The 27806-nt window shown below is 40.9% G+C and overlaps 1 protein-coding gene across 10 annotated transcripts in view; it reads right to left on the bottom strand.

The window, feature by feature from the left end:
- Positions 1-289: 289 nt before the first annotated feature.
- LOC144698817 (nuclear factor 1 B-type-like) overlaps positions 290-27806 on the bottom strand; it is a 375700-nt gene continuing 348183 nt past the window's right edge. For all 10 annotated transcript variants that reach the window (XM_078570524.1, XM_078570525.1, XM_078570519.1 and 7 more), the window contains one exon: positions 290-7350. In XM_078570524.1, the coding sequence (XP_078426650.1) occupies positions 7221-7350 (130 nt within the window). In that variant the 3' untranslated portion in view covers positions 290-7220. The remainder of the gene's footprint in view (positions 7351-27806) is intronic.

The following is a 27806-nucleotide window of genomic DNA, read 5'->3' as shown; positions in this document are numbered from 1 at the left end:
ACTGCGATGGAACTGAATATCAGGGGCTGTGTGCTGTGTGTAACGAGTGGCCAATCTGATACCATCAGTTTAATGCCACCACCCAAGATGAATTTCTATCCAAACGATCTTCAACTGATCCAATTAAAGGCTATAGCTGACCGATTACAGTCAGGACATGAAACAGCTATTTTTGGGTTTGTGCCTAATACCTAAACTCTGAAACTTCATTAACCAATAGCGCTTGGACCAGCGCAACTTTATTAACCTAATCAACTCAGAAATGAACAAAGAGAGAGAACACCAATGGTTGTAGCATAGCTCATTTTTATTTTTAAACTGTTTTTTCTTTATTTGCATAGGAAACATATCCACTTCCAGTAATTGACTGCAGTATGAGCAGCTGCTAGCAGTATAGGCTGGATATAACAGTTACAATCACATAAGTCAAGCTGAATTTACACCAGTTTGAAACTTGTGAAGACTTAGGCCCTGTAACGAGTTGATCGTTTGCACGGATCTCAGCAGCTTTGAACCATCCCAGCACCTGCACTCAAACAGGGAGCACAAACGAGAACAATGTCTGTAGTGTTTTTGTGTTGTTCCTTTTGGCAACTAGAGCTGCATGTATGGGACTAAAAACTCAGAAGTTTCAAAATGGAACAACTCTGGTGTGTGGCTAGCAAGCACTTACTGACTACTTGTTACCTACTACTGTACTAAATGTAGCATCATGTATCTATGGAAACACACAGTCCTACAAAAGTTGATCTCAAGAGAAATATCTCAAAAAGTTCTTACAATACATTGTAAGAATCCTCTCAGAATTCCCATCTGGAAAGAGCTCTTTGCAGATTGACTGGGAGCCACACTCACGATGAAAAGAATATCTGTACAATGCGCAGTGTCAAGACTTAAATGGAACTTCAGGCTATTACACACATCAATGCAATATATATATATGTGTAACTGCCTCTGTGAACATGGAGCAGGTAAACAAGCTCTTGGAAGCTGACAGCTGGGCAGGAATTACCCTTATATTCTGCAAGTTGGATCACTTTTGCAGAACAAGTTGTCTGAATGAATAGATTTACAACTGAACTCAACAGAGACTGCAAGATTAAACAGGCACTGCTTGTTTGACATTTTTGGTAAACGTATGCTGGTTTTTTTTTGTTTCGAATCCTTATTTTGCATTAACATAAGTCAATGTAACATTCCATGGTCTCCATTTATGGAACATACATTACTGTAGTGACCAGGGCTGTAACAAGATTCCTTCAGTTGATAATACACATCAGTCCCTGTAGCACAGTTTTGATAATAAAAATGCATCATGCTATTTCTTTAGAAACACAACAGTTTCGTGATGAAAGTGGTTTCAGTGTCAGTGGACCTGACTGCTGCCTCTTAAACACAAAGACCCTGCAACAGCTTTTAATTTGTTGGAAACGTCTAGTTTCACTGCACTGGATGGCACATATTCTATAGTAAGATTGGAATTTTTAGTCCAAACAGGCTGCACGAGATAAGTATTTTCTTACTCTTTGCTTTAATTCAAACTAGTTATTCTTGTGACTTTAGGAGGTAAAAGGGATGCTGCGATTTGCTGTATGGTGGAGTATTCTGGAGGAGAAAAGATTACTTTGTGTCAGGGTGTGGTCTATCTAGCATGTGCATTATAATTACTTATATAGTCTACTGAATGAAACTACTCACCCTTGTAAGATCACAACCAACGGTGCTGTATCTAATAAGATATATTTGCATGTCACATCTACACAAGAATTTGAAAATTCTCAAAACTTTTTATTACACTTTGTTTTCTTTCGCAACTAAAGTTTTATTCTTGTCATTCCAAGAAAGGGGTCCTTAAGACAAAAACAATGCCTTTTTGAGTTTTATAGAATTCCTGGGCATTAACAGTGGATCACCACTTTGCAAATTTAATTTAGAACCTACTGATGTGTATATTACAAGCAGGTAATAAAAGGAAAATCAAAATACTGCAGATGCTGGAAATCTGAAACAAAAATAGAAAACGCTGAAACATTTAGGAGATCATCAGAACTCAGACAATGGATTATTTCAGGTTTACTCCTTCCTCAGAATATTAACAAAGGACTGTTTCAGGTATAACCCTTCCCCAGGCCTCTAACAAAGAGTAAAACCTTAACATTAACATTTTTCTTTTCTCCACAGATGCTAAGTGTTTCCAGCAGTTTTTGCTTTTATTAAATGTGAATAATACCATGGAACGAAAGCAAGTGCTCAGACTAACCTACACTCTGCAACATATTAGTGGCCAATATTTTATAGAGGAGTCCATTATTGCTATTATACTAATGTATCTTGCATCATAAGCCAATCCTTTCAGTTAAGTGGTCAGAAGGACCTTCACAATTGTTTGTAGTTACCAAAAAACTCATATAAATTCAACTGACCCTAACTCAATGTTGTTTGATTTGAAAATGCTGCTTTTATCAGAGTGGTTAGGCATCTTTTGGGGAGGTGAGTGTCACCACTGACACTGAGACCATTTTTGCAAATTTAAACATACAGTAAACTCTTAAAACACATATTTCCAGAGACTCATACCTAGAGAAACTTTTTTTTTTCTTTTTTTTGCATTAAATACATCCTGTAAGGAAAAAAACTGCAACAAAAAGGTGAAAATTGACCATTTCCAACATGTCCCCTTTAACTATTAACAATGTGGCAAAAGTGCTGTGGGATGGAAACAGTACAAGAAGTTGCTGCCATGGCATCTGTTTAGACCCTCCTGCCGCTGAGAGGACACTAATACAAATGCCATTATACAGGTCAAAAGAAAGCAACATCTGTGGTCTGGGCTTCCTTTTATTTTATTAAACCAATGATGTAGCCTGTCCTGCTGCATATTCCAGTGAAGCCTGTCTAGTTGCCAACTGCATGCTCGGAAATAATAAAATAAAAAGAAATTCAAGAACTAATTTGCTTGGGAGGTATGTGTGGAATTAGTTAAAAAGTGCAAATATGAAAGAATTAAATAGCACTTTTCTTCCTCAGTTTTCTTAGTTTCTTTCTACTGAATTTGCATGTGCTACACATTAAGAAAAGCAGGTCCGAATTTTGCTATCAAAATGGAAGAAGATCCACTAAGCACACAGCTGGTTACAATCAGCAGCAGACTTTAACAGGAATATGTAAACCATGTCTGGTATCCGTCTTGGGACCTAACTGCCAGCAACATTGCATTGTCCTTTCAAAAACAGAATACTGTACACTGTATATGGGATATCTTTCCGTAATCTTTGTATGGTGCAAGTGCAATGCAGTGGTGTGCAACAAAAACAAAGTCCTTATCAGTGTCACAGCCAAGAGTCCCCAGATAGGTTCCCTGCATATTGCAGTGTGTTTCAACTGTGATCAACCAGGAATCCTATCTGGGTGCATTCATTGGGTGGGATGTCTGTACTGGATTTGTTGCCAAACCCCTTGTGCACTTTCACTCTAATCATAAATACCAACACTTAAACTCACACAAACTTTTACTGGAGGCCATACACACTTAAAAAAAGACAGTATTCCTTCTGACATTATGAAATGTTTCTGAAAACCAACCTTTTCAACACTAAATACAACAAAATAACCTTCATAAAATATAACTTTTCTCCATTTAAAACTGGATTAAAAATTAGGAACCTACACTTTTTAAGCATAGGAATACACAAGCTCACCATATGGACAGTCTTTTTTTAATATATAAATTAGGTAACTGGAGAGTTTTAACTCAAGTCCAGCTTCCAGACAGGATTTTCTTTCTCTTAAAAATGGCATAATAAACTGGTCTTTCAAAAGCCAGTATAATCATTTCTTCCCCCAATTAACTAATTTAAAAAATTTTTGCATTACAAAAAAGGGTAATTACTTTAAAATGTTCTTAACAAAACTATACAGTGTACAAATTAGTCTGCAAGGCAGGTGGCTCATTTTCAAGACCCCTCTTTGTTTCCCCTCACATTACACAACCATAACAAATCTACTAACACTTATTCACTGAGCTGCCATGCCCGAATCATACTCCCACAGCTATTGCTATAGTTATTTGTTTTTGCCAGATTTTTTTTTTCAGTACAAGTCTCCTACACTGCTTTTATTTTCCCAAACTATTGCGCCTTAACTTTTACATCACGCTGGGGATATGCACTTCAGTGGCAACACCAATGGCCAAGACTGCAAAGCACTTCAGGAAAAGGCAGAAACTGTGCGTATAGAACGGGATGGCTTCAATTTATCAGATTTGGCATTCCGGTGAAGGAGGAGGGCAGAAACGACTTGAGTTGCAAACCCCTCCCATCTCTTTTAGTTAGTTCTCAAAAAACCTCCTTCTCATTATGCTAGGGGGCAACAGCTTCCTCTCCTCACAAAAAGACTTTGAAATGGGATGAAACAGGTTGAAACAAGTTCTTCAGCATACCATTTAAGTAGTCTTTTTTTTAGAAAGAATTACATTCAGAGACATTAAAAAACCTTTACCTTGAGATTTGTATTTTTATGTTTTCTGGTAGTACTTAGAATTGTAATTTCAATTAAACAACATACAGACTTGCATTCAATCCTTTTCAATTTAGAGTTAATTAGCAGTGCCTTTGTTTAAATTATGTAAAATTATATTTTAATATCACATTGAGTTTACAAGTTGAGCAGGATTTGTTGATTATTAGGCCTATGGTTGAATTGGTAAATACTCGACAATCAGCAACTTATGATGCTGATAAAATAAAAGCCAATCTCCTTAAGAAGCCAAATTACTATGTCCCATGGGACAGTGGAAGAAATTCACCTTTTTCTTAACTGAGCAGAACACCAGAAAAGCAAAAGTAAGAAAATTTCATCTGTGAAGCACCACTGATTAGTGCGTGTGTGGATACAATGATTTACCTCTGGGGGTAAAGAGCCTTATTGAGTGGTGGACCGTGAAAGGAAAATTTAAAACTCATAGTTCTGCTTCTGGTTTTGGGATCAGCAGAGCGATAGAGCTCTAACAAAGTAAATTTCCACAAGAGAAAATCCCAGCTCCTCAATAAAGATTGAAGCTCAAGTCAAACCCGTCTCCAGTGAAAATTACAACATTTTAATTTTTAAAAAATTTAATGAGTTCATTTTGCACCCCAGGTGGAAAGTCAATAGAAGGACCAAGTTGAAAGCTTGTCACAGTAGGCAGAACAGTTACTTTGCAGCCTATGTTTGGCGAATGGCATTATGCTTCACAGCTGTGCTGTAGAGTTCTTCTCAAAGAAAAGTCCCCCCTCCCCAAAACATCCTCCCCTAACCATCTTGTAAGGACCTATCATACTGCATAGAAAGCAGTGCCAACTTTGGTCAATTAAAATGGAAAAAAAAGCTTACATCAGCTAATCTGCATACTAACTTGTGATAATCAATATAGCTAAAAGCTTTACCTATTTAGACAAAACTTGGTATTGCATAATTCTTACAAGTTCAAAAATCCCCAAACAAGTAATTGAAAGATGAAAACATGAAAGATTAATAGAAAAAACTTGCCAAAAATACTGAAAAATATTACTGGCTGATTAAAAATTTTAAGCACCAACTATACACAGCCATGATATGCTTTATAAATGAGATAACAAAGTCAAAGTATTTGAATATTGACAATTAGTGATGTCACACTGTCCTCTGGAGTACAAAATAATTTTTTTCATACAAATGGTAGATTTCATAGGATGAGCTATAATATATGCAGCAAACGTGTGCAGTGATGTCACTGTTTTATTTCGAAGGCAAGGCACGTAATGTGGACTATATAACTTCGTGCAAATCAAGGATAGATCTATTAGAGTTACAGAGAAACAGAAGAGGCAAAATTGACTTGCCATGCACACTGGAGTCCTGCCACTAGCACTTTCAGGCGGATAGCAAGGCTAACTGTGCAAGAAAAGCACCATGCATTACTCGGCACCCTGTGATTAAAAATAGTGTTTACTCGGTAGAGTGCGAAAAACTTAGCGGCTGCATCCCTGTCGCCATTGATTTGTAAACTGTGGTGCTGTTCACCAACACCCTCCATGAGACACTGTTTTGCATCAGTGCCTTGTGTTCTTGGAAACTGTTTATGCCATGCTTTTTTTCCTGACACACCTGATACATATATATATTATATATTTTTAAACTCCACAGAGGTAATGGAGTATAAGGAATCAAGTGCAGTATTTTCAATTCTGTTTAATTGCCTTCCTAAGCAAGCATGTCACAGCAGGATGTGTCTATTTTTCTTTTTTTTTCCCTTAATTAATACACATTCTTAGGGGGCAAAAAAAACTGTTCAGAATTATTTAAAGGTTATATTACATCCCCTCAATTTAGAGTCCTAGGGCACAAGGACTTACATTAATCCCCTCAATCAGATATGTTAAATTGCACTTGCCTCTTAAGTGTTTTTTTTTAAGAATTACTGATATTTTAAGGGCAACATAAAACTATCAGTGAGCTTCATTCTTGTATTCAGATAATTGCAAAGCATCTGAAACTTTGAGGGACTATTACTGCTTAAAACTACACTATGGTGCTTTTCCAAATGCTGTCTTTTATCAAATTTGTTCTGTTTGGATCTGCATACTAAGCATTAATTAATTAAGTGAAAGGAAAAAGGGTTCAGTGACAAGAAACAGTTTGTGAGCCAATCATCAAACCTAAATCCAGTAAAACTGCACCTAAGTCTTTTTGTTTTGTTTTCTGCAGTAGCATAGTGTGCATAGACTAATTGTGTGCTTTGTGGGCTTTTTGTCCCCTCAGATAACAGTTTGTAGAAAACACAAAATTACATGTACATTCCTCACCCAGCCTTTATCGTACAAGTCAACCCTCATCAATCAGGAGGACTGGGCTGTAGTTTTACTACCCTTGGACTGAGTGAAAAAAATAGATACCTGAACCCCACTAATTGCCTAAACATGCAAACTCTTAAACATCTAAAAGCTAATAAGTGTATTACGTTTGTCAGATCTGGAAATTTAACAACTGTCCCCTAGTGGATCCCATTGTTCAATAAAGGCTGGTTTCTTGGACATGGTCTGTTACCTCATATCCAAGTACTAAAATCACCCTCTTAATGAAATACCATTTATGCAGATTTTAAGCTTGCAAGAATTTGGTGATTGTGAGCGCAGCAATCACTTGTCTGTGTTTCCGAAAACATTTCTTTTTGATCCAGAGATGACTTTTGATCTTTGTTGTCCTCAGTTTGTTGTTTCTGCTTGGAGGAACGGTTCACTGATGAAATTTAAACTGTAATTCTGAACATTCGTTGGCAGGATGGTCGTCCCATTTGACACTTGGAATGGGACCAAACTAGCCCAAGTACCAGGACTGTGGAGCAAAAAACACAGAGATAAATAAATACAGCTTATTTCAGGATTGTAGGTTTAACACAAGTTTAATCAATTGACATACTTGATTTATGTACAGTGTATTAACTACTAAATTAGTAGCTTAGAAATTACCATTGATATGAACAGCCTAACATATATAACCTATATAACATTCCTTTGACTGCTATCTTAATACAGTTTATTTTAACTGGACTACATTGAAATACAAAGGAATGTTACATTAATACATTAAACAATTTCTCACTAATATTGGTAATATCAATTCCTAGGCTATTGTTTACTTAAACACATTCATCTCAATAAACTTGAGTTCTAATAAACCATCTCAATAAACCCAGGGCTGGATTTTATGCCCCTCCCCGCCAACCACTACCACCGGATATGTTTTTGGTAGGGAGGCACATAAAATATCACAGGTGGCTAGCCCACCACCTTCCCGCCTATCCTCATAAAAGAGTGGGTGGGTGGGCACTGAAATTGGCAGCCCACCCGCCATTTTTAACAGGAAATTACAAACATAGAAAAATAAAAGGAATAGGTCATTCAGCCTTTGAGCCTGCTCCGCCATTCAATGTGATCACGGCTGATCCGCTATCTCAATGCCATATTCCTGCGTTCTCCCCATACCCCTTGATGCCTTGAGTCTAGAAATCTATTTATTTGCTTCTTGAATATATTCAGTGACTTGCCCTCCATAGCCCTCTGTGGTAGAGAATTCCACAGGTTCACCAGCCGCTGAGTGTAGACGTTTCTCCTCATCTTGGTCCTAAATGGCCTACCCGGTATCCTGAGATTGTGACCCCTTGTTCTAGACACCCCCCCCTTACCAGAGGAAACATCATCCCGGCATCCAGACTGTACAGCCATGTCAGAATTTTATACGTTTCAATGAGATCCCCTCTCATTCTTCTAAACTCCAGTGAATACAAGCCTAGTCGACCCAATCTCTCCTCATATGACAATCCTGCCATCCTAGGAATTAACAGAATTACCTGGAAAAACTCAGCAGGTCTGGCAGCATCGGTGGAGAAGAAAAGAGTCGACGTTTCGAGTCCACATGACCCTTCAACAGTTCTGTTGAAGGGTCATGTGGACCCGAAACGTCGACTCTTTTCTTCTCCACCGATGCTGCCAGACCTGCTGAGTTTTTCCAGGTAATTCTGTTTTTGTTTTGGATTTCCAGCATCCGCAGTAGTTTTTTGTTTTCATCCCAGGAATTAGTCTGGTGAACCTTCGCTGCACTCCCTTTATGACAAGTATACCCTTTCTTAAGTAAGGAGATCAAAACTGCACAGAGTATCCCAGGTGTGGTCCCAACAAGGCTCTGTACAGCTGCAGTAAGGCCTCCTGTATTCAGGCTTTTTGCAATGAAGGCCAACATGCCATTTGCCTCTTAACTGCTTGCTGCATCTGCAGGCTTGCTTTCAGTGATTGGTGTACAAGGACATCCAGGTCCCTTTGTACATCAACATTTCCCAATCTATCACCATTTAAATAATATTCTGCCATTCTGTTTTTCCTACCAAAGTGGATAACTTCACTTATCCACATTTGCCATGTATTTACCACTCACTCAACTTGTCTAAATCGTCTTGAAGCCTCTTTACATCCTCCTCGCCACTCACATTCCCACCTAGTTTTGTGTCATCAGCAAACTTGGAAATATTACATTTGGTTTCCTCATCCAAATCATTGATATACATTGTGAACAGCTGGGGCCCAAGCACTGATCCATGCAGTACCCCACTAGTCATCATCGCTTGCCATTCCAAAAAAGACCCATTTATTCCTACTCTCTGTTTCCTATTTGCTAACCAATTCTCAATCCAAGCCAATATATTACCCCTAATCCCATGTGTTTTAATTTTGCGCACTAAGCTCTTACGTGCGACTTTATCAAAAGCTTTCTGAAAATCCACTGGTTCTCCCTGATCTGTTCTGCTAATTACGTCCTCAAAAAACTCCAGTAGGTTTGTCAAACATGATTTTCCTTTCATAAATCCATGTTGACTTTATCTAATCCCATTGATATTTTCTAAGTGTCCTGTTATCACATCCTTTATAATACACTCTAGCATTTTCCCTATCACTGATGTTAGGCTAACTGGTCTGAAATTCCCTGTTTTTTCCCTCCCTCCAATCTGCCGGGACTGTTCCAGAATCTACAGAACTTTGGAAGATGACAGCCAAAGCATCCACTATTTCCATGGGCACCTCCTTTACTACCCTGGGATGTAGATTATCAGGCCCTGGTGATTTATCGGCTTTAGTCCCATTAATTTCTCCAGCACTGTTATTTTAGTAATACTAATTTCCTTCAATTCCTCCTTCTCACTGGACCTTTGGTTCTCTCGTATTTCTGGGAAGTTATTTGTGTCTTCCTCTGTGAAGACAGAACTAAAGTAGTTGTTTAATTGCTCTGCTATTTCCTTGTTCTCTATTATAAATTCTCCTGCTTTGGACTGTAAGGGACATACATTTGTCTTCACCAATCTTTTTCTATTTACAAACTTATAGAAACTTTTACAGTCCACGTTTATGTTCCTTGCAAGTTTACTCTCATACTCTATTTTTCCCCTCTTAATCAATCTCTTAGTCATCCTTTACTGAATTCTAAACTCCTCCCAATCCTCAGGCTTGCTACATTTTCTAGCAGCTTTATATGACTCCTCTTTGGATCTAATACTATCCATAATTTCTTTTGTTAGCCATGCCCTGCCACTTGTCCTATTATGTTTTTGCACCAGAAACAGATATATAACTGTTGCAATACATACATTCATTCCTTAAATATTAGCCATTCCCTATCCACCTTGTAATTAAATTTCCAATCTATCTTAGCTAACTCACGCTCCATACCTTCGTCGTTTCCTTTGTTTAGGCATAGAACCCCAGTTTTGGGTTGGACTACTTCACTTTCCAACCTAAGGAAGAATTCTATCATGTCATGGTCACTGTTCCCTAAAGGACCCCACACCACAAGATTATTAATGAACCCCTTCTCATTGCACAGTTACAAATCTAGGATAGCCTGTTCCCTAGTTGGTTCCTTGACATACTGGTCTAAAAAACCATCTTGTGCACACTCCAGGAATTAAACTGCCACAGTATTATTGTCATTTTAGTTTGCCCAGCCTATTTGTAGATTAAAGTCACCCATGATTACTGCAGCATCCTTGTTACATGCATCTCTAATTTCCTGTTTAATACTGTCCCCTACCTTATCACTACTGTCTGGAGGTCTATAGACACTCCAACTGATGTTTTCCGCCCCCTGTTGCTTCTTGGCTCCACCCAGACTGATTCTACATCCAGATTTTCTGAGCCAATATCCTCTCGCACTATTGCACTGGTTTCATCCTTAACTAACAATGCCATACCGCCTCCCTTTCCTTTTTTCCTGTCCATCCTAAATATAGAGTGCGCTTTGATATTCAGTTCCCAGCCTTGTTCACCCTGCACCATGTCTCTGTGATCGCAATTTTATTGTACCCGTTTACATTTATTTGCGCTGTTAATTTGTCTACCTTATTGTGAATGATCCATGCATTCAGATACAGCCTTTAGACTTGTCTTTTTACCAGTTTTACACATTCCTTTTGTGCTATGGCCCTATTTGCTGCTAACTTCGTTTCCTCTGCCTTCCACTTTTGCTTTCTACTATTCTGTCTTTCATTTTTATCTTTGTTTCCCTCTCTTGCGTCTCCCCACTCAAGTTCCCATCCCCCTGCCACTCTAGTTTATACCCTCACCCACAATACTAGCAAATACCCTGCGATGATATTGATCCTGGTCCTGCTGGGGTACAAATTTGTACAGGTCCCATCTTCCCTAGAACTGGTCCCAATGCCTCAGGAATCTAAATCCCTCCCTCCTACACCATCTCTCCAGCCACGCATTCATCCAGTCTATTCTCCTATTCCTGATCTCACCAGCATGTGGCACTGGGAGTAATCCTGAGATTACTACCTTTGAGGTCCTGCTTTTTAATTTATTTCCTAGCTTCCTATATAGCTGCCTGCCAAAGGGTGGGCTAATTCTTCCCTCTTTTTACCTATGTCGTTGGTACTGATATGGATCACGACCTCTGGCTATTCACCCTGCCCTTCAGAATGTCCCGCAGCCGCTCAGTGAAATCCAAGATGTTACCTACCCCAGCTTTGTTACTTCCCACCTGGCCAACAAAACCTGCCTCCCTCCACCACCCCCACCCTACCTTCTAGGAACCCTGATCCATCCCTATCCAGTACCCCAGACTTAACTTGCTCTGGAGGCCATGTCCTCTTCATCCTGGGGATTACTTGCAGTCCGAGCAGCACCCACTATTGAGTTCTGGCACTGCTTGGATTGCTAGAGCTGACGGTCAATCAGATTGGTTACCAGTTCTCAAGGGCAGGACTTCCTCCCACTGAGGGCCGGAAATCCTATCCTCACCTCATTAAGGCCACATGGAGTGTGTTACGGCTGTGGGGCGGCCTTGTTTAATGTTGGTTGGTTCAGGACCGACATTTCTCACAGCAGGCGAGCAATACACCAACCTCCCACCCTGTAAGATTCAGTCCTTAGTTCTGATGAAAGATCATCAACCTAAATCTTTTAACTCTGTTTCTCTCACCACAGATGGTGCCTAACCTACTGGGTACTGAGTACTACCATGATTTTATGTATTTATTTCAATACACCTCAGTTTGGTTAATAAAGTGAAAGGTTTCAACAAAATTATTGAAATCAGTTTAAATACTTGTATCAGTTGCCTGCCAAAGGGTGGGCTAATTCTTCCCTAAGTGTGATATTTAGCTGCAATTACGGGCAAAATCATGTGTGATTCATTTTGAAGAAATTGGAAAGCCAAATAGCTAATACCTGTTGTATAAACCTTATACTTTTGAGTCATAAGAGGTTTACAGCACAGAACAAGGATATTTAGTCCATCATGTCTGTGCCACCACTTTGTGAGAGCAATTTAACAGTCATCCCACTGCCTGCTCTCTTCCCATAGATCTGTACCTTCCGTTGCTCAAATATTTCTCCAGTTCCCCATAAAAAATTCAAAAACTCCCTGTGGCAAAGCATTCAATGCTTTGATAGTTTTCTGCATAGAAAAAAAATTCCTAATCACTCTTCTCAATCTCTTAGTGATAATTTGAAATGGATGGCCTCTCATCACTGATACCCAGAGGAAATAATCTTTTCCTATGCATTCTAAAAATCCTTTATAACTTAAAACATCCCTATTAATTCTGTTCTTAGGTCTGAATTTTTCAGGCGGCTGGCGGGAGCGGTTGCTGAGCCGATCGCTGCCCGCGATTGGCTGCGCAACACCATTTTATGCGGGTGGTCCAATTAAGGCCCACCCAGCGTAATACATGACCGGTAGTGCTCAGCGCTACCTATGCGGGTGGTGGGAGGAGGGAGAGTCGGGGCCAGCGCTCTTCTGGGCATGCCTCAGGGAGATTGAATGGGTATTGAAATAATTAAATAAATGGGTCAAAAATTTATTTAAACATGTCCCTTCATGTGACTGTGTCACATGAGATGGGACATGTTTTTATTTTTAGGGAAATGTTTTCATTTATTTAATAAAAGCTTTAGGAAACCTCATCCCGCTTGTGGATGAGGTTTCCTAAAAAATGCGAAGGCCGCTTGGGCCTTTCGCCTGACCGCCAACCTCAAGGTTGGACAGGCAGCATTAACAATCACAATAGTTACTTTCTTAATGGCCTTAATAAGGCCCTTTACATTTCGGCGGACGCGCAGCCGGCTCGGGCGCGTGCCCACCAAATGAAATATTGCGGGACTGCGCAATGACGTTGGGACGCTCGCCCTATGTCATCATGCATCATTTTACACGTCAGTGTGTCGGGCCCGCTCCCGCATGCCGACTGTAAAATCCTGCCCTTAGTCTTCTCTGTCCAAGTAGAAATATACTTAGTACCTTAAGTCTCTCCTCGGCTGATTTTCCATCTTTGGCATCATCTGTTTTCTGTTCTCTATGGTTTTAATGTGTATTTTATAATAGGGGATACAAAACTACATTTAGTAATCCAACTCTCATCTAATTTTTGTACAAAAATATTATTACTTTGTTCTTTTATTGTGTGCTCCTATATATAAAATCTCAAAAAGCTATTGGCTTTTGTTCTGACTTACCTACTTGTACTTATAGTTTCAGGGAATTGTGTATTTGAAATCATAGTTTCCGTTATTCAGACATGCCTTCAACATCTTTCAATTGAGTGCACATTTCCATTATTTGTTTGCCTCCCAATACATATACTGATACACATATACATTTACTGTTATACTGATCTGCCCATTCCAGTCATTTGTCTATATCTTTTTAAAGTTTCTTTTTTAATCCTCCTCCAATGTTTACCAGACCTCCTAATTTTGTGTAATCAAGTTTTAAGATAATGTTGCCTCTACCCAAATCCAAACGATGGACATATGCCAGAACAAAATTCAACCTAGTACCAACTCTCAAATCTAAGTAGCACCTATTTCTTCTAATTTTTTGTTTCATTTCTGCCAATGTTCTGTCCAATCTGCAATATTTTGTCATATGGTAGACACCTAATTTTTTCTCACAAACGCCTTGTGAAAGGGGGGGATGGGAGGGGCCTGAGAGTCACCCCCTTGACCTTGCTGCCGATTCCCCTACAGCCTCCTCCCCTGTGACCCTACCCTACAAACCCCCACCTGCCATTACTCACCTGGGCCTGGGTCCTGGACTGCAGGTGGTTGTCATTCCACCTCCTCCCCGGTTGCACAGCCATTCAAAAGAGCTGCTGGCCTCTAATTGGCTGGCGACTCTGTATAGGTGGGACTTTTTCCCCCAAGGTCCTGATCCTGGGGGAAGGTCTGCCACTGGCCTGTCAGCTGACTGATTACTACCAGCGGGTCTTCCCAGAAAGAGGCAACGCTGGGGTTTCGCTGGCTCTTCAACTGGCAGCCGAGATCCCCACAGCCAGCACAAGATTCTGCCCATTAACTCTGTTTCTCTCTTCACAGATGCTGCCAGACCTGCTGAGTTTTTCCAGCATTTTCTGTTTTTATTTCAGATTTCCAGCATCCGCAGTATTTTGCTTTTATTTTGCATTACATTGGCTACTCTCCAATCCCATGACATAATTTGCATAATTAAGACTGGAAAATGGTGGCCAGAGCATCTGCCATCTCCATTGACATCTCTCAGCTACCTACGGGGTGTGCTGTCACTGTTCTTTGTCTTATGCATTTGGAGTATTTTTTCCAGAACCAATTTCTAACAATTGCCCCATATGCCCCAGTGCACCGACACACACATCCACTATTATCCTTCACTTGCTAACTACTCTCCTACTTTCTATATACTCATAAAAGCTTTTAATCCTTCCTATTGTATTCTCTAATAATCTTTATTCATATTCGCTTTGTCCTTCTAATTTCTTCTCCTACCTCCCCACTGCACTTTCTATATTCCTCACAGTTACCATTTGTTTTATTAGCTCCAGTGTTATTATATTCCTCCCTTTTGACTTTCAATTTAATTTGTCTATTTACTCACAGAACACAGTTCTTTGGTACATCTCTGTTTCACTTTATAGGAAGATATTTATATTGTATTCTATCCAGCTCATATTTTTAGATTTTCAACTGATGAACCTGATTCATACCCTTTTTGTCTGTTAATATGACCATGTCCTTTCTTAGCTCACTGAACTTAGTTTGTGAAATGTTCTCAGCACCATAACTTTGCAGACATGCAACAGGAACTTCATCTATGTGAGTAAAAATAGCATCTTGCATGAACTCATGATGTCCCAAAGTTGTTACAACCAATGAAGTCCTTTTGAAGTTGTTACTGTTGTAATGTTGGAAATGCAGCAGCCAAATGTCATGCAGAAAGATCTCACATGCAGCAGTGAAATAAATAACAGGATCATCTGTTTTAGGTATTGGAAGATGAATAAATGCTGGCCAGGACACTGGGAGAACTCCCCTACTCTCCTTCATTATGGACTGTTTTATGTCTACCTGAGATCATAGATGCAGCCTCAGGTTAATGTTTGTAAACTAAAAGGCAGAGCCTCCAGCAGTGTGGCACTCACTCAGCACTACACTGAGATGCCAGACTAGATAGGCACACATATCTAGAGTGGGACTTCAGCCCATAAACTTCTGACTCAGAGGTGACACTGCTATCACTGAGCCAAGGCTGACATTTTGCGAATTTCCATCACATATCTGGTGAAGTTATGGCAGTTCCAAGGAAATTCCTGGCCTTGAGTCTTTTTTCCTGTTCCATTACCTTATCTTTTATTACCATTTCTACTCTTGCGTGGGAACTAACCATGTTGTGGTTACTATTTCCCAATTGTCCTTAGATATCAGTCATTTTCCCCACTTTATTCCCCAGGAGGATGAAATTGTGCAATGCTTCTTTCCCTATTGAATTAGAAACATAATGGGGTGGATTTCCAGTGTTCTGCCCCCCTTCCAACAAGGTAATGGATCTAAGAAGCAGTCCAAGATACATTATAAAAATGGCCCCCACTTTGATCACTTTTTTCTCAATCTATCTTGGGCTAATTAAAATATAAGTAATTTTTCATTTCACAAAAAAAATCTCTAAAATTTGACTTTTATCAAAATGTTTCATTTTAGTTTAATTTTGAGTTATGTAGAAAAGACAATCTTATTTTATTTAAATTAGAGGACATATTGCATAATTGCAGCCGTGAAGGTGACGTAGCTGAATTAAATAAAAAAAGCACTTGACTCCAGACAGTGGACTGAATTTTCACTTAAGTTGGGATGACTTGGGAGCCCTTTATAAATGGCAGGAGAATCCCAATTCTGGATTCTCGATCCCAGTCCTTGTCTGATTTTTAGAAGTATCTTTAAATGGTGCAGTTGGTTCTCATGAAAAGCCCACACCCGGCACTCGTGAACTGGCCGGCTCCATTGTAGAGATAGGTATTTCCTGCCCCTCCGCAATTTTCATGGGGTTGGGCCAGGTTTTTAAATAGTCATGGTTCACAGCGTCTTAGAGGAATTGTGAAACCTAGACTGCATGAGGGGATCTTTTGAAAGGTGAGTTGCAAAGGTCCTTATGTACCCTATGCTAAGGTAAGGCCCCCCACCGACCCCCCCATGGCCACTCATTCCCTCATGACAAGCTATAATACTCTGCCCACTCCCATGGCCCCTCATGCCCCCATGTCAAGCTATGACACTCCACCAACCCCCACGACCCCTCATACTCCCTATGCCAAGCTATGGCACTTCCATGCCCATTGACCTACTATACATTGTATAGAACCAATGAACCTTATATTGACAGTAGGTTGTGTAAAACAAAACTGTAAAAAAGTCATTAATTTATTCATTACTTTCCATATGTTTAAAAAAGTCATTTCATGACAAGGCAATAAAAGTGTCAATCATCCAGATCCTTTAAAGTATCAATAACAGAAACCACAAACCCTTGAAACCATGTAACCTTGTGTAAATAAACATTGTGAAATTGACTGTGGAGATCAGAGAGCCAAAGCTGTCAATCAAGCAAAGTTTTCTCTGGGGCACAGTTGTTTCGAGAAGAGTGATGGATGTCTGGGCTTTCAGCCAAGCATACATAATAAGGCTTGGCTGAGAGGCCAGACAACCATTACTATTTAACATAGTGGAAATGAATGAATTACTTTTTTAAAAGTTTATTTATACATCCTACTGTCACTACAGCGTTCATTGGTTCTATACAGTGTATAGTGGGTCAACAGGCATGGAAGTGCCATAGCTTGACATGGGGGCATGAGGGGACATGTGGGAGTGGGTGCAGTGCCATAGCTTGGCATAGGGGGCATGAGGAGCCATGGAGGGAGGGTGGATGCATGCCTGGCATTGTTGGTCATTGGGGTTTTCAAAGGTAGAGTTGATTAAAAGAGGAAGAATATATTGCTTATAGGTAGATGAGGGAAATAAGCTGTTGGGATTTTTTTAAAGCAAATTTGGAGAGTATAGATTAGTTGATGATCATCAAGAAGGGTGCAAAAATGAAACAGAATGTTAAAGTGGAATCTAAGGGTGCATTTACAATGTAGGCGTAATGTTACTGTGAAGCGGTTTCCAACACTAGATTTTCAGGGTAAATCTGGATGGGTCCAACCTAACTGTAGTGAAGTAGACTGAGGCTCCCTGGAAAATTACTGTTTCAAACATGGTCTAGAAAGTGACCAGATGCTTCATTAAACTCCTAACTATTTTTAAAAGTTATCTGGCCTTAACTTAAATGTTTAGAGAATGGCATTGTTGACATGGGATGATGCCATATTACTCAAGAGGGCAGGTATAACAGTAAAATCAAAGATGGCTGTAGCAACTGGATAGAAATGAAATAAGGATAAGGCTATTAATAATAGCTGCCAAATGTGATTGACCGCTAGTTAAAATTAAACAGGTAGAGTTCATCAGACTATCATGATGATAAAGAGTAATTTCAATATTCCTGAGGGAAGACAATCAGGTAAGGTAGGGAATACCCTCTCTGAAATTGCCTGTAATAAGTTACTTTGATTGTTTTTTAATGTGAAACAGATTATAAAGTAAATGCTAAATTTAATATTAACCAATACTGATTACTGATCTTGGCCTATGGAGGCAGTGGCACTGTCACTGGACTGGTAATCCTGGGTTCAGATGGCGGAATTTCAATTTAACAGAAATCTGGAATTAAAAGTCTGATGGTAACCATGAAACCATTGCCGATTGTCGTAAAAGCACATCTTCTCTGGTCTACATGTGACTCCTGATCCGCAGTAATGTGATTGACGCTTAAATGCCCTCTGAAATGACCTAGTAAGCCACTCAGTTGTATCAAGCTGCTAAAAAGGAATGAAACCAGACAGACCACCCGGCATCGACCTAGGCACCGGAAACGACAATGGCAAACCCAGCCCTCTAAACCTTGAAAAGTCTTCCTGACTAACAGCGGGCGGCTTGTGCCAAAATTGGGAGAGCTGTCTCACAGACCAATCAAGCAAGAGTCTGACATGGTCATACTCATGGAATCATACCTTACAGATCATGTCACAGACACCACCATCACCATCCCTGCTGAGGTGGCAGCACAGTATCATACAGTCAGGATGGAGTTGCCCTGGAAGTCCTCAGCATAAACTCTGGCCCCTATGAAGTCTCATGGCATCAGGTCAAACATGGGCAGGGAAACCTCCTGCTGATTATCACATACTTACCCCCTCAGCTGATGAATCAGTGCTCCTCCATGTTGAACACCGCTTGGAGGAAGCACCAAGGGTTGCAAAGGTGCAGAATGTACTCTGTGGGGGACTTCAATGTCCATCACCAAGAGTGGCTCGGTAGCATGACCACAGGCTGAGCTGGCCGAGTCCTAAAGGACATAGCTGCTAGACTAGGTCTGCGGCAGGTAACTAACAAGAGGGAAAAACATACTTGATCTCACCGACCTGCCTTCCACAGGTGCATCTGTCCATGACAGTATCGGTAGGAGTGACCATCTAACAGTCCTTGTGGAGACAAAGTCTTGTCTTCACATTGAGGATGCCCACCATGCTAAATAGATTTTGAACATATCTAGGAACTCAAGCCTGGGCATCCATCAGGCGCTGTGGGTCATTAAGAGCAGCAGAATTGTACTCAACCACAATCTGTAACCTCATGGCCCGGCATATTCCCCACTCTACTACTACCACCAAGCCATGGGATCAATCTTGGTTCAATGAAGAGTGCAGGAGGCATGCCAGGAACAGCACCAAGCATACCTAAAAATAAGGTGACAACCTGGTGAAGTTACAACACAGGACTACTTGCATGCCAAACAGCATAAGCAGCAAATGATAGAGGCAGCTAAGTGATGCCACAACCAACGGATCTGATCTAAGCTCTGCAGTCCTGCCTCATCCAGTCGTGAATGGTGGTGGATAATTAAACAACTCACTGGAGGAGGAGGCTCCACAAATATCCCCATTCTCAATGGAAGAGGAGCCCAGCACATCAGTGTAAAAGATAAGGCTGAAGCATTTGCAACAATCTTTAGCCACAAGTGCCAAGTGGATGATCTATCTCAGCCTCCTCTGGAGGTCCCCAACATCACAGATGCCAGTCTTCAGCCAATTCGATTCATTCCACATGATATCAAGAAATGGCTGAAGGTACTGGATACTGCAAAGGCTATGGGCTCTGACAACATTCCTGCAATAGTACTGAAGACTTGTGCTCCAGAACTTGCCACACCCCTAGCCAAGCTGTTCCAGTACAGCTATAACACTGGCAACCACCAGGCAATGTGGAAATTGCCCAGGTATGTCCAGTACACAAAAAGCAGGACAAATCCAACCCAGCCAATTGCCACCTCATCAGTCTACTCTCAATCATCAGTAGAGTGATGGAAGGGGTCATCAACAGTGCTATCAAGCAGCACTTGTTTGGGAATAACCTGCTCACTGATGCTCAGTTTGGGTTCCGCCAGGGTCACTCATCTTCTGACCTCTTTACAGCCTTGGTTCAAACATGGACAAAAGAGCTGAACTCCAGAGGTAAGGTAAGAGTGACTGTCCTTGACATCAAGGTGGCATTTGACCGAGTGTGGCATCAAGGAGCCCTAGCAAAACTGGAGTCAATGGGAATCAGGGGGAAAGCTCTCCGCTGGTTGGAGTCAAGCCTAGCACAAAGGAACAAAAACAGAAAATGCTGGAAAAACTCTGTAGTCTGACAGCGCCTGTGGAGAGAGTTGACATTTCAAGTCCATATGACCCTTCATCAGAGCAGATTTCCAGCATCTGCAGCATTTTGCTTTTATCCTAGCACAAAGGAAGATGGTTGTGGTTGTTGGAGGTCAATCGTCTCAGTTCCAGGGCATCACTGCAGGAGTTCCTCAGGGTGGTGTCCTAGGCCTAACCATCTTCAGCTGCTTCATCAATGACCTTCCTTCCATCATAAGGTCAGAAGGGGGGATGTTCGCTGATGATTGCACAGCATTCAACACTATTCACAACTCCTCAGACACTGAAGTAGTCCACGTGCAAATGCAGCCAGACTTGGACAATATCCAGGCTTGGGCTGACAAGTGGCAAGTAATAGTCGTGCCAGGAAATGACCATCTCCAACAAGAGAGAATCTAACCATCACCCCTTGACATTCAATGGCATTACCATTGCTGAATCCCCCACTATCAACGTCCTGGGGGAGTTACCATTGACCAGAAACTGAACTGAACTAGCCGTATAAATACTGTGGCTACAAGAGCAGGTCTGAGGCTAGGAATCCTTTAGTGAGTAACTCGCTTCCTGACTCCCCAAAGCATGTCCACCATCTACAAGATACAAGTCAAGAGTGTGATGGAATACTCTCCACATGCCTGGATGACTGCAGCTCCAACAACACTCAAGAAGCTTGACACCATTCAGGACAAAGCAGCCCCTTTGATTGGCACCCCATCCACAAACATTCACTCCCTCTACCACCAACGCACAGTGGCAGTAGTATGTACCATCTGCAAGATGCACTGCAGGAACTCACCAAGGCTCCTTAGGCAGCAGCTTCTAAACCCATGATCGCTACCATCTAGAAGGATAAGGGCAGCAGATACGCGGGAACACCACTGCCTGGAAGTTCCCCTCCAAGCCACTCTCCATCCTGACTTGGAAATATATCTCAGTTCCTTCACTGCCGCTGGGTCAAAATCCTGTAACTCCCTCCCGAACAGCACTGTGGGTGTACCTACACCACAGGGAGTGCAGCGGTTCAAGAAGGCAGTTCACCACCACATTCTCAAGGGTAATTAGGGATGGGGAATAAATGCTGGCCTAGCCAGCGGCTTCACAACCCGTAAATGAATTTTTAAAAAATTGGTGTACCATCTCTGCAGTCTGTGCTAACTGTAAGATGCACTGCAGGAAATCCAAAGAACGGAGCATCACCACCTACAAAGACAGGTGCACGGGAACATCATACTTCCAAGTTCTCCTTCAAGTCACACACCATCCCAACTTGGACTTGGACATATGTTGCCATTCCTTCATTGTCATTGTGTCAAAATTCTGGAACTCCCTATCTAGTGGCAACATCTTTACCAAACAGACTGTAGTGGTTCAAGAAAGTGGCTCACCACCTGCTCAAGGGCAGCTGGAGATAGGCAATAAATTTTTGTCTTGCCAGCAGTGACTACATCCCAAGAATAAGTATGAAAAAAGGGTGAGTGAACTATTGGCTCCCCATTATCACTGCTCAGTCTTTGAATAAAGGCTGAGGCCAAAATTAGCATAGATGTCCAAGACTTCAGGAAAGAAAACTTTGATGGTTATGAGATGAATTCTAATATGAATTAAATGAGAATCAGAATTAGAAAGTGAAAAATGACATTGGGCTGGATTTTATATTACCCCGTTGGCAGGTTTGAAGGCAGGGGGCTTGTGAAATCCAACAGATGTTCTTCCCACCGCCTACCCATTCGTCTACAACCTGTCTGAAATTTTCAGGGGATGGGGGAGTCGTTGGATGGCCTGCCCACCAGGTGCTATTGTAGCCCTTAAGAGACCAATTAATTGTCATGTGAGGACCTCATCCTGCCCCGTGGCAGGGGGAGGTCCACGCCATTGTGGGAAGCCCAGCAGCTTTAGCTGCACAGGCTAGTGTCAGACAAGTGTGAGGGGACCTCCTTTGTGGGCCTCCTGGGACCAGCTTCTTTTTGAGATTCATCGCACCACCTTCTTTTTGAGATTCATAGTGGATTTTGTAGCAGGCTAGATTTTCTGATGTAAAGTACCAATGTGTAGTGGAGAATGGAAAGTGAAAAAAAGTCATTCGATGACAACTAAAATGATTAAAACTGGCTAAATAAAATAGCAAGAAGGATATAAGCATATTTCAGTTACATTAGAAGTAGACACCAGGCAGGACCTTTGAAGGATAAGTAATGTAGAAATATTATACAAAATCAATCACTGATTAAAGTATTGAAGAAAACTGTCAATATCAGCCTTCACTAAAGGAAACTGTGGACAAATACCAGATCCAATCATTTCATCTCAGGAATCTACAACACATGTTGAAATCAGTAAACATATGTTAAGGGGAAGTGTCAACTGGACACCTGGTTTAGATGGGATAAACTATAGTATTCTTAGGCAAACAAATGAAGAACTACATGATATTCTGATTAATATTCTATAAGGAGCTCAAATGATGCCAGAATTGAAGCTGAGTAATGGAGAAAACCAATTCTTATTTGAATTGCAGAATTAGCCTAACATCCATGGCGCGAAATATATTCAAGAACAATTTATGGGATGGCACAACTGTCTTGATTAAAGAATACTGAGCTTATAAGAAATAGTCAGTATAGATTTAGAAGCAGAAGAATCATGTTTTACTAATCCAGCAAAATTATTTGAGGAGTGAACTATATTGATGAAGGCTACTCAATGCACAGAATTTATTTGGATTTTCAGAAAGTATTTGAGAAAGTCCTGCATTCAAAACCTTAAGTGTTATGAACAAATGAAAGTTATTAAACCAGGCTGAAAACTGACTTGACAATATAAAGCAGAAAAGATCATAAATATCTGGGGTGAATAACTAGCCAATGTTCACACTATTCATTAGCAATATAAAATGAGAAAACTTGCATTATTCCCAGATACATAGTGTAAGGGAGATTGATAGCATTGATGGACATGCACAAATTATGCAGACAAGCTGTGGGATTTTAATGTGGATAGCTAAAGTCATGCATGCTGAAACATGAAATATGTATGTACAATGAATCGGCATCCATCAGTGAAGGTGATTCATTGTATCAGAAATTTAAGCAATGAGGAAAGTTTAAGGAATTTCAACTTGGATTCTTTGTAAAAGAAGTGAATTTGAGGTGACCTAATTGAAAATTTTCAATATCACAAAAGGAATTTACTAAGCTGACCTGAATAAATTGTGCACTATAATGAGGAGTTCAAACAACAAGGATAAACCAGGGGCAGGATTTTCGGGTCGTCAGACAGGTGCGGCGGGCGGGCCCGGGAGCGGCTGGGATACCGCCACCCGACCGCGATTTCACGCTGGCTGGCCAATTAACGGCCAGCCAGCGTGAAAGGTGCGCTGAGAAGCTCAGCGCAGCCAGGGTGGGGACGGGAGGAAGGCAAGCACAAAAGTCTGCACATGCACGGGGGAGAACATACTGTAAGCTCCCTGAGGGAAGGGAGCTGCCTCAGGGAGCTGAAGAATTTTATCAGCAAAAATAAAGATTTTGATAATTGGGAAGAGATGTCCCCACATAGGACTCACACATGAACAGAAACATAATAAAAATTATGTCAAAACATTTTTTTTAAAATTAATGTCAAAACCTCATCCCACCCATGGATGAGGTTTCCTCAAAAAGGCAAAGGCCGCCTGGCCGATTCACTCACTGTAAGGTTGGATGGGCAGCAAAAAATAGCACTTAATTAATATTTTAATGGTCTTAAAAGGCCTCTTAATTATCGATGGGTGCGCTGCCAACTCTCGTGTGTGCCCGCCAGCCGCAATATCGCGCAAGTGCGTGATGACATCGGGACGCTCACCTGATGTCATTGCACGCTTAGGTGTGTCAAATCCTGACCCAAGTTAAAAATTAGAAGTAAGATGAAAAACTAGGCAGGATGTTTCACCCAAGAGTAACAAATTTGAGAAATAAATACCCAAATAAGACAATGATGGGGAAAGGATAAATAACAATTTGGATTTAAATACCATACTTAGGCCTGAATTTTTGCACCTGCGCAAAAATGCCGGCAGATGTCTGAACCCGGATGTTCCACCCCTGAACCTGGCCTCCCTCATTTTCTGGGGGGTGGGGGGGGGGGGGTGGATGAGGCAGATTCTAAATTGCACATCCGTGGTTCATTCAGGCAGCTGCCCATATAAATCAGCAGCTGCCTCCACTCAGGTTTGATTTTGGTGAGGTTGGTGTCTGAAACCCAAAGTGTGCAGATTAGATCTGGTAGGAACATAGAAAGTCATAAACTCGTTGGAAATGTCAAGCTGTCAAGTACATCTCAAGTGTGTTTCACTATAAATTGAAATAGGCAAGCCATAATTAGAACAATGTATCACTTTGCTTACCCTAGGTTCAAACTCTAGAAATTAGGTGTTGATGGGCCAAATGGCTTTCTTCTTTGCTGTGATCCTATGGGCTTCATATTACAGGGATAGCAATCCCACCACCCCCAACAACCATGTGATGGAAAATCGGCTGGAAGTTGATTTGCTCCATGCCAGACTGCCCTGTAGCCATAACATGCTGCGGGCAAGCTAAATTGGTGGAGAGTGGGACTTCTGCCCCTCACCGAGGAAGAAGTCCTGCCCTCAGGAGCAGGCCAATCAGATTGGTAGGTAGTTACAGCAGTCCCGGCAGCACCAAGATCTCATTAGTAGGCACTGCTGGGAGTGCAACCAATCCCAAGAAGGCCCAATGAATCCTGGAGTGAGGTAAGTCCGGGGTTTTGAATGGGGAGGATTCAACTAGCTTGGGGAGGAGGGTGTGGGTGGTGGGTTTTGGAGAGCAGGTGGGTCAGAAGAAAAGGGGGGTATTATCTTATGGGGCTGCTCCCTTATGTGCAAAGGGCATTCCCCCAAATATGGTAAGCGCCCCCTCCTTCACACCATTTTAAAAACTTTTCTTTTACAAAAACCATCTGCACAATCCTGCCCAACTGCCCACACCAACTGTATTATGGTGCGGGTAGTGTATTACTGGGGTCAAGTGGCTTGTTAACAATCTCAATTGACCCGTTATTATTTATTTACATATGATGGGCGGGCTGCCGATTTCAGCGCCTGCCCACTTATCGTGTTATGGGGATGAGCTCGAGGGTAGGCGGGAATGTGGTGGGCTGGGCACCCTCCCTATTTCATGTGCACTCCTGCTGAAAACACACTCCATGGGGACATGTAAAATCCAGCCCTATGATTCTATGATGAGTCAAATCTCTATTGCTCAAAGTCCTTTACAACAAACAATTAATTGATGTTAAATGGCTTAACAACAACAAAAATAGCTGCTTCAATGAGTTTTAAAAGATTTCAGTATCATAATGACTTCTTGAGGTTACCCCATCAGAACAATAGGACCATATAGGACAGAACATCAAAAGTATCCAAATTTAAATTATTTACACTTTTTATATAAGACATTCTAACAATCAGGATAGGCAATATGAGCATTAAATGCTTTTTTGTTCCTTCAGAATGAACTACACTCTTTAACAAAAGTGGCCAATTTTTTTGACATAAGAACACAGGAACAGAAGGCCATTCAGCCCGTCGAGCCTGCTCCACCATTCAATACGATCAAGGCTGATCGAGCACTTAAATGACTTTTACCCACACTATCTCCATAACCCTTTACGTTATTGTTAAACAGAAATCTATCAATCTCTACCTTGAACATATTCAATGACTGAGCTTCCATGGCCCTCTAGGGTAGAGAATTCCAAAGATTCACAACCCTCTGAGTAAATAAATTTCTCCTCATTTTGGTCCTATGTGGCTTCCCACTTATTTTGAAATTGTGTCCCCTGCTTCTAGACTCCCCAACCAGGGGAAACATCTTACCTGCATCTACCCTGTCTATTCCTTTAAGTATTTTGTAAGTTTCAATGAGATCACCTCTCATTCTTTGAAACTTTAGAGAATACAGGCCCAGTTTCCCCAATCTTTCTTCATAAGACAGTCCTGCTATCCCTGGAACAAGTCTGGTGAACCTTCGTTGCACTTCCTCTATGGCAATAATATCAATTCTGAGGTAAGGGGACCAGAACTGCTCACAGTACTCCAGGTGCGGTCTAACCAAGCTTCTATACAATTGAAGCAAGACTTCACCCCTGTTCTCAAATCCTCTTGTGATAAAGGCTAACATTCTATTAGCCTTCCTAATTGCCTGCTGCACCTGCATGTTAGCTTTCAGTGACTTATGGACAAGGACACCCAGGTCCCTTTGTGCATCTACATTTTCTAATCTCTTAACATTTAGGAAATACACTGCACATCTGTTCCTTCTACAAAAGTGGATAACCTCACATTTTTCCACATTATATTCCATCTGCCATGTTCTTGCCCACTCACTATGTCTGTCCAAATCCTCCTATATCCGCTTTACATTTTCCTCACACACAAATTCCTGCCTACCTTTGTGTCATTCGCAAACTTGGAAATATTACATTTTGTCCCCACATCCAAATCACTGATATATATTGTGAACAGCTGGGGCCCAAATACTGATCCGTGTGGTACCCCATTAGTCACAGCCTGCCAACACAGGCTGTTTTCTGCCTGTTAGTCAATTCTTAATCCATACCAGTATATTGCCTTCTATCCCATGCGCATTTATTTTGCAAATCAACCTCCTGTGGGGGACTTCATCAAAAGTTTTCTGAAAATCCAAGTATACTACTTCCATCAACTCTCCTTTATCAATTCTGTTAGTAACATCCTCAAAAAACTCCAACAAGTTTGTCAAACATAATTTCCCATTCGCAAATCCATGCTGACTATGCCTAATCAGATCATGATTATCCAAGTATCCATTTATCACATCCTTCATATTAGATTCTAGCATTTCCCCTACTACTGATATAAGGCTAACAGGTCTGTAGTTCCCTGTTTTCTCTCTCCCTCCATTCTTAAATAGTGGGGTGACTTCAGGAACCATTCCAAAATCTATAGAATTTTGGAAAATGACCACCAATACATCCACTATCTCTATAGCAAACTCTTTCAACTAACTTATCCAAGCTGTAATTCAAAAATAATTTTAAAATTATGCTGTACTACACCATTCTTAAAGATATTACTTGCATTATTTATGAACTCACACAACAATCAAGGACAACTGCTTACAGTAACCTTGATAGCACTTAAAGGGCTGTAGGATGAAGCATTGACTGTTCTGTTTCAGTTGAGTCAATTTCTCGACCATCAAGGATATGGGTCATTTCTGACTTTTGGATAGATCTTTAAAAATAGAACATTGCCTTCTTACTACTTCCTCATTTAGATTTATTTAATTCAGTATTGTACACACAATCACACATTCTCAATGATGTAGAGTGCTTAAAAGAGAAAAAAAGGGACAAGGAAGTCCCAGAATTGGCCCAAGAATCAAATTACGGTAAACTAACACTACATAAAGATACAGTGCAAGCATTTAATAAAATGATGTAAATTTAAGGGATTGCCTTTCTAAACTAACCTCCAGGAGCACATTACCCACATTAAATTTACACCACATAATCTCCAAGGGTTAACAGTAAATGACCTTTACTAAATAGAATTGCTATGATTGTGGTTTGAATCATTTAAATTTTAATCTACTAGGAAACCATGACTGCACACAGGCCATTCTCAACTTCCATCTGGGGAAAATTAGCCTGTGGTTGG

This window comes from Cetorhinus maximus, chromosome 2, assembly GCF_964194155.1.
Source record: "Cetorhinus maximus chromosome 2, sCetMax3.hap1.1, whole genome shotgun sequence".
In the NCBI taxonomy this organism is placed as follows: Eukaryota; Metazoa; Chordata; class Chondrichthyes; order Lamniformes; family Cetorhinidae; genus Cetorhinus; species Cetorhinus maximus.
The sequence above is the reverse complement of the archived record's forward strand: the minus strand, read 5'-3'. Positions and strand labels throughout refer to the sequence as shown.